This window comes from Macrobrachium nipponense, chromosome 27, assembly GCF_015104395.2.
Source record: "Macrobrachium nipponense isolate FS-2020 chromosome 27, ASM1510439v2, whole genome shotgun sequence".
Lineage (NCBI taxonomy): Eukaryota > Metazoa > Arthropoda > Malacostraca > Decapoda > Palaemonidae > Macrobrachium > Macrobrachium nipponense.
This window is the reverse complement of record NC_087216.1, coordinates 38,904,750-38,917,895: the sequence shown is the minus strand read 5'-3', so window position 1 is coordinate 38,917,895 and position 13,146 is coordinate 38,904,750. Positions and strand designations below refer to the sequence as shown.

General features: G+C 36.9%; 1 protein-coding gene across 2 annotated transcripts in view; it reads left to right on the top strand.

Moving 5' to 3' along the window:
- Window positions 1-11,127, top strand: part of LOC135201037 (T-complex protein 1 subunit beta-like) — a 48,047-nt gene extending 36,920 nt beyond the window's left edge. For both annotated transcript variants that reach the window (XM_064229883.1, XM_064229884.1), the window contains exons 3-9: window positions 1,691-1,797; window positions 2,056-2,256; window positions 6,648-6,813; window positions 7,419-7,558; window positions 7,786-7,874; window positions 8,177-8,351; window positions 10,390-11,127. In XM_064229883.1, the coding sequence (XP_064085953.1) occupies window positions 1,691-1,797; window positions 2,056-2,256; window positions 6,648-6,813; window positions 7,419-7,558; window positions 7,786-7,874; window positions 8,177-8,351; window positions 10,390-10,944 (1,433 nt within the window). In that variant the 3' untranslated portion in view covers window positions 10,945-11,127. The remainder of the gene's footprint in view (window positions 1-1,690; window positions 1,798-2,055; window positions 2,257-6,647; window positions 6,814-7,418; window positions 7,559-7,785; window positions 7,875-8,176; window positions 8,352-10,389) is intronic.
- Window positions 11,128-13,146: the final 2,019 nt, after the last annotated feature.

The following is a 13,146-nucleotide window of genomic DNA, read 5'->3' as shown; positions in this document are numbered from 1 at the left end:
GAAGTTAAAGGACTTTCTAGCTTGGTGGGCAGAGAGGCAGAAAGATCCCTGTGCCCAGTTAGAGCTCTAAAATTTTATCTGGACAGGAAGAAGCAGTTGGGGGGTTCGCAGAAAAGTCTTTGGTGCTCAGTGAAAGACCCCAAGAGAGCAATGTCCAAGAACGCATTAGCCTTCTTTGTGAGAAGTGTTATCACAGAAGCTCATAAGAAGTGTCCAGATGATTCGTTTAATCTCCTAAGAGTGGGAGCCCACGAAGTTAGAGCAATCGCAACCTCGGTGGCGTTCCAAAGAAATATGTCACTAAAGAACATTTTGGACACAACTTATTGGAGATGCAACTCTGTGTTTGCATCCCATTATTTAAAAGACGTGCGAGTGACGTATGATAAATGTTTTTCGTTAGGTCCGTTTGTGTCAGCACAAACGGTTCTGGGTAAAGGAGAAAGCACCAATCCTTAAAATTATGTACGTAACCCTCTTGTCGGATGTGTTCTCGGGTTTTCGGTGTATGGGAGTGTCAGTTGTCGCACAGGCGGCCTTCACTTCTCTTCATTTGAAAAAACAAATCGAGTGACATCGGACTATTAGAGGGGTACAAAAATTTCGTTATTTTTGTATGTATGAGTTTCGAGTTTGTGGTTGCTTGCAAAGAGTTTGGGGATAACTCTAGGCAATCTTAGAACTAACACGGGTTAGGATCGGGTGATCGGGATTGGTTGTGTGCTCCTTAAATTAGTGCGTGTTGTCATATAAGCGGATGTGCTCCCATTGACAAACGCCAGTTAGGATTCTGTCGAGTAAGTGGAAGAGACCCCATCGACAGATCCACAAGAACTCTTGGCCACAGATCACTATCTCGCTAAGGCTCTTGAGATGAAGCAGACTCCTGGGCAGTAGCCACGAAGTCTTCCATCTAAAAAGGTAGGAACTAAGGTTTATTAATACCTACAACATATGTTGTTTACCTGTCTAGTCAGTTAGTTAGCTGTCTCTTGCCCTCCACCAAAGGGTGTCAATCAGCTATGTATATATCTGACAGGTAAGTTGAATGTATGAAAATGACATTGTTATGATACAATAAAGTTTCATACATACTTACCTGGCAGATATATACAATTGAAGACCCACCCAGCCTCCCCGCAGGAGACAGGTGGAAGAGAGATTATGATTAGAAAACGGGAATAGTTCCTAGCCCTGCCACCCAGAGCAGGGCGGTAGATCACCTGACCTACCTGTAGCGAGTGCCGCGAAATTTGAAATTCTGTCGGGAACGACGGAGTCGATAGCTATGTATATATCTGCCAGGTAAGTATGTATGAAACTTATTGTATCATAACAATGTCATTTTTCATGATAAAATTAAGTTTCATTTAATAATACCAATTAATTACAGAATTGGAGCCCTCCCTCCACCCCTCGCATGGACATCAGGGTACAAATAGTGTGAGCCCTTCGCTATGTTGTTCCTCTTCTTCCCCAAAAGTGTGCATTGTTTGTCACCTACACAAAACAATTGAAGCACTACCACAAATTTTGAATTTTTAGGCTGCCATGGTTGAAAACCTATAGCTATGTAATTACTTGTTAAGCATATATTTAACTTGATTTTATCAAGAAAATAAAAATGTTAAAATTCAGTGTACATTTTAGGGTAAAATCATTTTATGTATTGTAACTTTGATCATCACAGGTCAGATTGAGGTCACAAATGATGGTGCTACAATTCTAAGGAACATTGGTGTTGATAATCCAGCTGCAAAGATTCTAGTGGACATAAGTAAAACACAGGATGATGAGGTAAGCCTTCCTTACATTCATATTTTGTTCTACAGGTTTTAGAAAATCCAATGTAAAATCATGAATACATTTTTATGTAAGTTTTAACTTTCAACAGTTTAATAGCAGGAGTCCTTGAACAGCATCCAACTTTTCCCATATTTTTTTTAGTTACAGGTCTGTGGTATTTGTGTTAAATTCATATTTTCCCTTTCACATGTCTGTTAGCAATAATTGATGTTTCCTGACTAAATATAAGCTGGTTTGATGTTCTTTCAGGTGGGTGATGGAACTACATCTGTTGTTGTTCTGGCTTCTGAACTCTTGAGAGAAGCAGAAAAGTTAGTTGCCATGCGATTGCACCCACAGACCATCATTGCTGGTTATCGCCGAGCTACTGATGTTGCCCGTGAAGCATTAACAAAATCAGCCCAAGATAATTCTTCTGATCCAGCAAAATTCAGAGAAGATCTCTTGAAGGTTAGTTGTGCTCATCTTCTGAACTTATGGATTTTCTCAGATGTGTATGACATTATTCAATTAAATTTCATGAAGTTTTAATTACTTTACATATTGAAATGTAACTTGGATGTAACTGCATTTCAAAATTTATGTGCATGAAAATTTATTCTTACATGTGCAATATCTGGTTTCCTTGTAACAAAAATGCACTTTTATCCTGGGGAAAATTGTTTCCTAGTTCATTACAAAAATAAAAAAAACTTCTAATGACAGTTGCACCCTTGTTACACAGTTTGTTTGACAATTTCCACAGCTGAGGTTTCAAAGAATGGTTAAAGGATTCAGGTTATGTTGTTTGTTTTTACCCCAATGAAAGCATGTCATAGAGGATCATCATCATTATAAACTGCATAAATTTTTTCCTTGGTGTAGTTGATATAAAACTTGTATATTCACACACTGCCCCCTTTTTGTCAGGATGCCCATCTCTCCCCTTTTATTTCCTTCATCTTCTTGACATTCATACAAGTCTTGGCTGGCTACTGCTACGTTTTATGCTAGATAGCTGTCTTTATTCTTAGTACAGTCTGCCTGCTTCATGTAACCATATTAACTATATAGTCTAGTCTTTATATGGCTAGTCATCTAATACAGAATTGGTGTTCTCATTTGTGAGGGGCTTTTGGTAACTGCTTATGCACTCGTATATAGTGTCAGTATCCAGGAGTGTTCAGCTGTTTTATGTCTAAATAAACATATGCTGAAGTGATAATGCAATTTTTTTTTCTTTTCTTTTCTTTTCTTTTTCATATTGACAATTTTGTTCATTTCTTGTATAGCATTTCATTGCTTGTATGGTACTGTGAACCACAAATTGTAAAAATATTTGTAAAAAAAAAAAAAAAAAAAAAATCTGTATGAGTAATTCTGGATAGGGTTAAGGAAATTATACACTGTTTTGGACTGTTATATATGTAGATAACCACCTTGAAATGTTATTGCTCAGAAAATTTTTAGACTGGTTCATTGATAATTTTTGTTCATCGCTTTTATGGCACTGTGAACGATAAATTGTTAAAAACCTAAAAAAAAAATATTCTGTGAATAATCCTAGATAAGGTCAATTTTGAGTTAAAGTACACACTTTTGGACTTTTACGTGTAGATGCTGTATACATATCTTGAATTGTTATTGCTAAAAATAATGCTTAGGTTGGTTCATGGAAAATCTCATTCATTGTTTATACAGCACTGTGAATGACAAAGGTTTCAACTGCAAAACAAATTAAGTTAGAGGTCAAATTTCTAAATTAATCGTATGAGAATTTTCACCATTAGTTGTATTGTAGAATAAGTGGTAAAAAAATTGAAGCATATCCCTTCAATCATAAGGTAAAAACAGTCATTTACTATATAATGGGGCCTTATGGCATCAGTGCTCCCCTTAAGAAGGATTAAAGCAAAGAGGATATCATCAGTGTCTTCCTAGGCTAATATACCTTCGATATCTGCTCTTCTCATTTCTATCTTGCATTAGTATCTCCCAGGGTCCCAATTGTTCCTGTTTCTTTTACCCCATCATGTACAGTGGGAACAAGTAAGTTTTATTAGACTTGTGGCCTAAGGTGGGCATCCCAGATTGATTTGCCAAAGGCTAAGAGGTTCAGTGCTCAGTACTTTTCCAGCTAGGTCATCAGTGTGTGCCATGCCACCCTGTAGACTGCTTACTGCCACATTTTACATCGCCCCATGTACACCTAGGGACAGGTTGACATGAGACAGATAGTGCTTGCCTATGAGGGTCCAGCCTGGATTTTCTTTTTTGCTGTGTGCACTAGGGCAACAAAAGTGATGGCATGCAGTTTCCTGTCTCAACTTATGATGTTGATTCTACATTTGGGTCTTGGCAGGGCCATAGGCTATTCACCAGGGTGGATGCAATTCTAGGTATCAACTGTCTATCCTCAGCTGTAGCAGAGGTGTCAGCCTGTCCTGTAGAGGTCAGGCCATTGCAAGTGGAGTCCTTGCAAGCAAAGTAATAGAACTGATCCATAGAAGGAATGGGCTTGGTTCAGCTTTTAAGAGAGATGAAGCCTCATTCACTTTCTTTAAGGTGGACAGTTTGATCTTTGATCCAGAAAATTCTCAAGCATCCAGTAGGTCTGTCAAGTTGCTGACCCAACCTAACTTTCTGGAGGTAGTAGAGACCTCCCCTAACAGGTATGCTTATTGGTCTGCAGGCTGATAAGCGTGCTCAGGTAGATTGACTGTGGGCAGAAATACCATGTCATACATTGTTGTGTTACTTGGGAAAGAAAGACAACCCCCCCCCCCCCCCCCCCCTTCTTAACTTAAAGCCAACCTGTTCTTGAAGAGTTATGATAGCATAAGGAGCCTTATTGCCAGTCATATCTCTCTAACAGGAGCAGTCTTGCCCTATCTAATTTGTTGGTCTGGGGACATAGCTGCTCTTTTCAAAGAGTAAGGTCAGGGAGAAAAGGAAGACTACCCACATAAAATTCTTTTATGCACTATACTTAAAAGTACCTTCAGGAGCTGGGATACTTTTCCCGCTAGGCCACCAGAGGCTATTCCTTTTACCTCCCCGAAAGTTTTCACCAATAGCAACTTTTATTAATTCCGTGTTTTTAGTAGATTCTGGTATTCAAAGAAAGTTTATAATAACCTTTTTTCTTATGCTTAGTGTAATTTGTCCCAATTGGTGTTAAAATATGTGAAAGTAAAAAAAAATTTGCAGCGTGCATCCAAAAACAAGCTCCTGTCATTGACTTCGGCGGGTGCTGTTATTGAATTTAGACTTAACATCACAAAACTTTATAATCTCTTTATTTATTAACATTATTTATTGACAAAACATAGATCTGAGGGAGAAATTTAGGTTAGTATATAAGTTTCGATTCACATTTCTTAGTAATTATTTGAAAACAATGCTATTTGGACAAAATACTTGCAACCAATCGGCCAGTAGGAAACTTTCCAAGCTAAAAGGGCACCCCTGCGAGTGAGTGCAAATGCTCCTGGGGGGGGGGGGGGGGGGGGGGGGGGGGGGGGGGGGGGGGGGGGGGGGTGGGGGGGGGGGGGGGGGGGGGGGGGGGGGGGGGGGGGGGGGGGGGGGGAACTGAGTATAGTTGAGGAATGCCTTGCAGTCACTAGAAGTAAAATCATTATTATATGGATAGATATTATTCATTAATTCATAACCATTATAAAATGACAGAAAATTGCATCAGAAAAATTTGTGGGTGGTATAAGCCATACATCATGATAGTTGCCACTGCTGTTTGTAGCCAGTGTGGGTTTCTCCACATTTTTTTGTGGCATGGCTGTGAGCTGTGTGAGCCTGTCCTTTTTGTCATATTTTTTTAGTAGCAAAAGTAACAGAAGACTGGAGGTCAGTGATTGAACTCTCCCCTTTGAATGGTTTTGTACTCCAAGCGGTGTTCAACATGGAAACACCACAGAAGTACCTTTGCTTCATGTGTAGAGTGGTGGTTTACCATTTTATGCATTATGCTTTTGTCTAGTGAATGCCCCCAGATGTTGCACTTTGATTTGCTCTGCTAATAATAGTACTTTAAAGCTTATAATAGTGCTTCAGAACAGAAAATAAGTTGGGACAGGGATTACATTCTGGCTTTTGCTATGGTCTGGGAATTTTGGTTAATTGCGAGATGTCGGACCTGATCTTCAAGCAGTAGACATCCTAGGTATGATGATTGACACAGTCGTGGTGTCTGTAAGAGCCCAACCAACAAACACCCATCTTGCTAAGCTCATGGAGATACCTGATTTATATCAGTTTTAAAGTTTGGTCAGTATTGTTTTGTTTTTGTGTTCTGCATTGGTGAAGTGTAGGCGTTGTTCATGTTCAATGTATGAGAAACATATGTTTAATTTTATAGGATGTCTTGGGAATGTGTTGAAGTCGTGTTGTGTTGTGACGTCATAGACCACTAGATTGCAGCAGTGTGGTGGTTAGAATGTAAACAAAGACTGGGTGGAATTGGCAAGGCTTATTTGTATATATATATATATATATATATATATATATATATATATATATATATATATATATATATATATATATATATATATATATATATATATATATATAACTATATAATATATATATATATATATATATATATATAGATAGATAGATAGAAAAAACAGGAAAATAACTTCATAAATTGCCAGTTTTTATATGTTAGCCCCCTTGTCTTTGAGGGATTTTGTTTCTGGTAGTCAGTGTGTGTGTAATATTTAAAAATTTTTGTAATATTACAAATTACTTGTCTGCTATTATTTTACAGTTGGAGTGAACTGTTCAAATATTGTTCTGATTTTTATTTGTTGCCTTGTTTACAATAATTTTGTGTCCCATTTCAGATAGCCAAAACTACTCTCAGCTCAAAGATCCTATCACAACAAAAAGAATTCTTTTCCAATTTGGCCGTTGATGCAGTTTTACGATTAAAGGGATCTGGCAATTTAGACGCAATTCAAATCATCAAAAAGCAGGGTGGCACATTGGGAGACTCCTTTTTGGATGAAGGTAACTTGCATACTTGGTAATGACATGAAAAAAAGAGAGAAAAAATTCCTCACCTGAATAATATTTTTCTGCTGATGATTCACTGATTTTTACAGAGCAAACAATGCTTTTTTTAATGAGAATAGTTATACAGTGGGAGATGGCTGCCAACATTTGAATTTAGAATTTGATCCAGTAGTATTATGGTTAATGACCTACATCTCTTGTTGGAGGTCAAAATTCCCCATATTAGCCTGTTGTGCCTGAATCAAGTCATTTTGTCACTGTATTGTTATTGATTAAGAAGTCATCTTGCCAGATATGCACAGTCACAAATTGATTTATACTGGCATTTTCCATCTATGGCATTACATGTAAAATGAGTTTTATCCGATCTCTCTGTATTGTGCACTTGTATTCACATTTAGTCTTGTGCATAATTTCTTAATCCGTACTTTTTTTTTTTTTTTTTTTTTTTTTTTTTTTTTTTTTTTTTTTTTTTTTTTTTTTTTTTTTTTTTTTTTTTTTTTTTTTTTTTTCTGTTACAGCCAATCTTCAAAGACTAAGTCTATTATATTCTTTGTAAAGGGTCCAGTTTGACTGATAGTGTCTTGTACATTTGACAGGTTTTATACTCGAGAAAAAGATTGGTGTAAATCAACCGAAGCATATTGAAAATGCCAAAATTTTGGTGGCTAACACTCCCATGGACACTGACAAAATCAAAGTGTTTGGATCCAAGATTGCTGTTGAATCTACTGCAAAGGTAATTACATTACTACCAACTCTTCTTGAAATTAGGTATATGTTATGCTGGGTGTTATATAGGAATCCATATGTGGTATTTATGCATTTTTCTATGAACTGTATATCTTTTCTGCATTTATTACATAATTTGCTACATTATTATAGTTAATACTTTATAATTTAGTTTATTGTAGTTAATCTGCTTTTAATGAATTAAAGTACCATATTGTTAATTGCTTTACACAGGTAGCAGAATTAGAATTAGCAGAAAAGGAGAAGATGAAGGCCAAAGTACAGAAAATCCTGAAGCATGACATAAATGTATTTATTAACAGGTAAGCGTACCCCCTCTCCAGGTTACTTATGCATTGTACGATACCATTTTCTTTAAGTGTGACCAATGCAAATTAGTTTAATGTCTTATCATATTGAAGTATTTTAAATTTGGAAAAGAGTTTTGATTGTTGTGTATGTGGTGATTGTGTAAAGGAAATTTAATTGTCACTCTTCATTTTAAGAAATTTACAAAAGCCAGGTGGTATTTTATAACTGTTGAGTCCAAACAGTTTTTGGATGTGTTATGAAAATGTAAATAGGTTTTTTATGACAGTTGACTTCATTTATTTTGACTTTTCAGACAGTTGATTTACAATTATCCTGAGCAGTTGTTTGCTGATGCTGGGGTCATGGCTATTGAACATGCTGATTTTGATGGCATTGAAAGGTTAGCATTAGTAACCGGTGCAGAAATTACATCAACTTTTGATAATCCAGAACTGGTGAAACTTGGACATTGTGATCTCATTGAAGAGGTAAGTGAAGCTTTTTCAGGTGTAATAGATTAATTCAGAATTCTAGTTTTGCTAATTAAAAATTGAGTTTTACGCCATGCTTTTTGATTGGTCAGTGGAAAATATCTGGAATATGTTTAAAAGGAGCAACACCTTGTTCCATCGGTAATTTTGGCCTTTATGTTAAATATTGAATGAATGCATGATTTTAGTTTCATCTTTAGGCTTTGACTCTTGAAGAAACCAACTCAAGTGAGTTTTCAGCTTCATTATGGGCCCATTGTATAATTTGAAACTTAGTACGTATGTGCATATTTTGTGTGTATTGGGTGGAAAATACCTCCAGGTAGTTGTATTCCTGCTCCTTAGTTAGCACTAGGTCCACCTGGTAGTACCTGGACTTGGGCCCCAAGCTTAGGGTGCAGTCACTTGTTGCCTTGTAGGTTGACGCAATTTTAGTCCTAGTTGGTAGTATATAGATTTGGGGCCCGGACTAGTAGGAGGACACCTCATTTGAGCAAAGGTGAAACCCACAGTGAAAAATTTTGGCCTTAATCAGGGGCATTGGAGTGCCTTGTCCCCTTGGCTTCAAGTCTGGACACCTGGTGAATGACCATGGTAAGAGCCAGTAGGAAACGGCAGGCCTCAATAATTAACCAAATCATTAGAGATACACAGTCAGGAAAATTCTAAAACTACTTTGCTGTTTTCCCTTCGCATAGTTGGGGCGTGTTTAACCTTTACCTAATTGGGGATATGAGAGAAGGTTTCGATCAAAATAACGAGAAATTTGACAGACTTAGAAGATGTTGATAATCATTTCTTATCAAGGAAAAAAATACATGGAATGCAAATATTAATAGCTATTAGATATATCATATACATACCTAGAAAGATGGGACTTGCATTAGAGCTAAGAAAAACATGCAAACTATGTACAAATAGGTGAAATGCCGATATAGGAAAAAAATTATTTTAAGATGTTGCCAATTTTAGTTGTTTAGGAACTCTAATATCCAGTGTTGGTTCTCTTGAGTTGAAATTTATTTAATGATTATTAGGGCAGATGATGATTTAGAAATCATAGAGGGCAAAATTACATTAACAACGTTATATCCGATATTCTATACATTAGCATTTTTATTTCTTTGCTTTTTGATACTCCCACGTTATATATCTAGTACTATGAATATTGCTGTGCAGATAAGACTTTTGTGATGACTGAAATTTCATGTAAAGAATTTTGCCAATCTGAGAATACAGCTTTGAAAAGAGTAATATGAGACAGATGACATGATAAAGTTGGGAAAATTACTTTGGTTCCACATGTTGATGAGATGATATTGAAAGATGGAGTTTATTTCAGCGTCTTTAACCAACTCGGTAGGGCATAGTATTAATTTCTGAATTTTAGTGTTCCTTTTTATGTTTTAAGTGTGGATGCATGAGTAAATGTGTTTATTTTACGTCCGGTATGAAAGGATATGCTTTTTTTGCAGTTTTTAATTTCATTTTAATATATTCATCATCATACTGAATGACCTAGTATATTTGGTCCTGTGCTTAACCTAAGCCCTAGACTTGCTATTTTTATTCTAGTTCTTTGGACCAGCCCTATGAAAGCTGTAAGTCAGCTCAGTGATATGGTTAAACAACTTGAATAATAATAAAAGGGGAGTAGTATGGATGGTATCGGGAGGCTATTGTGGGCACACACACAGTTAAGAGACCAAGACCTTAATGAATCAGGTTGTGAATTAGAGGAAAACTTGGCCAAATGAAAGTATGGGGAGGACTTGAGTGGCAGAATTGCACAGAAGCCCTCTGCATTGCACATCAATGTAGTAGTAGTTGATTTGGCATAATCATCATTATAATCATTATATTAGGTTTTCCTTTCATGTGGTAGTAAATGTAATGGATTTAACAGAATTAGGAATCAGGTTGTAAGTACAAGCTGCTCTGGAACCCCATCTTTTATTATATTTGAGAAGGAATACATTGTTTTGATGTGATCCATGTACTGCAAACAACCTGAGATTATATTTGCACCTTCCAGTGTATTATTGGTGAGGACCGCATGATTCGCTTCAGTGGAGTACCTCTTGGCGAAGCTTGCACTGTTGTGTTGAGGGGCGCTACAAACCAGATTCTTGATGAGGCTGAAAGGTCACTCCATGATGCCCTGTGTGTATTGACACAGACTGTTAAGGAGACGCGTACTGGGTTTGGAGGAGGTTGCAGTGAAACACTGATGGCTCGGGCTGTCCTAGATGCTGCCACTCATGTGCCAGGCAAGGAATCTTTGGCTATGGAATCCTTCGCAAGGGCCCTTCTTATGATTCCCACCATCATTGCAGACAATGCTGGGTATGACTCGGCTCAACTAGTTGCTGAACTAAGGGCAGCCCATGCAGAGGGAAAATCCACTATGGGTTTGAATATGGAGTTGGGAGAAATTGCATGCATGAATGAAGTTGGCATTACTGAAAGCTACCAGGTCAAGAGACAGGTCCTGATGTCTGGTTCCGAAGCAGCAGAGATGATTTTGCGAGTTGATGACATAATTAAAGCAGCTCCTAGGAAGCGTACAACTGATACAGGTTATTGTTAATCGAGTTGGAGAGACTTAAGAAGAAATATGTTAGAAAGTGATACTATCTCAGCCTTTTCTTACCATTGCACATTAATGAATCTTTCAACATTTTTCACCATCTTGCTTTACTCAACACTAATTTATCTATGACTAAGCTACTATACATATTGGAATTTTTCTAAATAAATTCTGTTTGAAGAAGATTGTTTCATGTCTTTGTTGATTTAAGGTTTTGAAATGCAAATGTTATTAGGTATTAGTGTGTTTGTAAGGCTGAAAGTATTTAGATGTGGTGTTCATGCCTTTTGCTGTAATCTTCTTCTACACTGTTTACCAGTATCATTTCATCCGACATCTATTAGTATTGCATAGTTTGTTTCAGCAGGAAAGTCTTCCTTCACCACCAACTAGAAATTTCATAGCCTACCGAAGTAAGCTTATTCCTCTGTACTTTCTCTGTAGTGTTTCCATTTTTCTGGTTTCCACATCTTTGGACAGGGTTGTATATGAAATATCCAGTAAAAATAATAAGTGACTAAAGTCATTGTCTGCTTTTAGCAGATAATTTGTTATTCCTGATGAACCAAGGGCTTATTCTAGTTTTATCTAACCTTTCTTAATGTCACATTTCTGATTCCATGGCAATGATGAAAGGAATAAATAAGCAACAATTTGAAGTTGTGACTGCAAGACAAAAATTATTAAAGCTAACATTAACTCTTCAATTTTATATAAGTAACTTACCAAGTAATTACATAGCTATAAGTTCCATTTATAATACGGCAGCTTGAATTCAAAATTTCCTGGGTACCACTTCAAACCATAGTGTAGGTTACTACCACTAGCGGGAGAATAGGAACGACCGTAAGCAGAAAGCTCGGTTTGTTCCTGCCGTCATCGTTCGATGAACACTAGTGATGGCGGTAGTTTGTTCATTATTTTCTGGTTATATTTAACTGGATTTCAGTGATGTGCATTCTCACCGGAACGAATATTTAGTAACCTTCAGCGGAATCTCAGGATGAGATGTTTCTTGTTTAGTGATTATTGAGTTGATTCATCAACTTTTGTTTACCCTTGCTAGCTGATAATAATAGTTAGGCCTTAAAAGTAATTCTCATCTGTTACGCCATTCCTTTAGGCTAAACTTTGCATTATGATTTTTGTTTACCAGCCCTCATTGCTGTAACCTTTGGTATATAGTGTTGCCATAATATTAAATTCTCAAATGATGTTTTCAGAGTTTAAATACTCACAAACTGTTTATGGCCACTAAGTAATTTTAATGTTTTGTCATTCTTTTAGGCTAAAAGCTAGGCAATTTATTTATTTTTAATTTTTTTTATTGTTATTATTGCTGGTGGTTTTTATTATTATTAATATAGGCCTCTTGCAAGTTGCCAGTATAGTTTTCCCTGAAAGTAAATCTTGTATCTTGTATTAGGCCAAGTTTTTACGTCTGTTGTTTACAGGGGGTAGGTACTAATTCATTAGATGTCGTTAAAACTATTGCCTTAAGAGTAACTGGTGAATGTTCATCATCCAGTTTTGTCCTGAATAGTAATTCTTGTATTTTATACCATTCCTTTAGCCCAAAACTTTACATCAATGATGTTTACAGGACATGGCTACTCGCAAATTCGTTGATGAATATTTGCTTTAAAGGTAATTATTGAGTTACTTTATTCCTTTGGTCGAAAGATTTGCATTTAATGTTGTTTACCGAACCTAGTCTTGCTAAACATCAGTAAATATATTATTTGAACCTTCAGACTTTAATTTGCAGAGAAATAAAGTGTAAGGGCAGAAAGTAGTAGGAGAGAATGGTACTTATGGAAGAAGACATTATGGTCAGCTGAGAATCTGTCCCAGCAATTACTTCAGCAGTACATTTTGAAGACTGATATGTTTCTCATGCCACCTGTACTATATGGAGGATAATCATTGAAGTCGATGCAGAGATTGTGAACGCTTCTCTCTTCCAGCACCCAGAAGCGCCCACTTCAGCCTGATGCCAACTTGTGCTGCGAGTGCTCGATGTCTACCATCTGGTGCCAGTTCTCTCTTAGTGGCAAGGCATTATAAGCACCTGAGCACCCGAGAGTGCCTACAGGCGTCCATGAGCCCCATGGACAACATCAAATACTGCCTGAAATGAAGATTTACCAGAAGAAAGCAACTAAAGACTCCCCTTTTCTGCTGTAGCTATGATGCTGATGA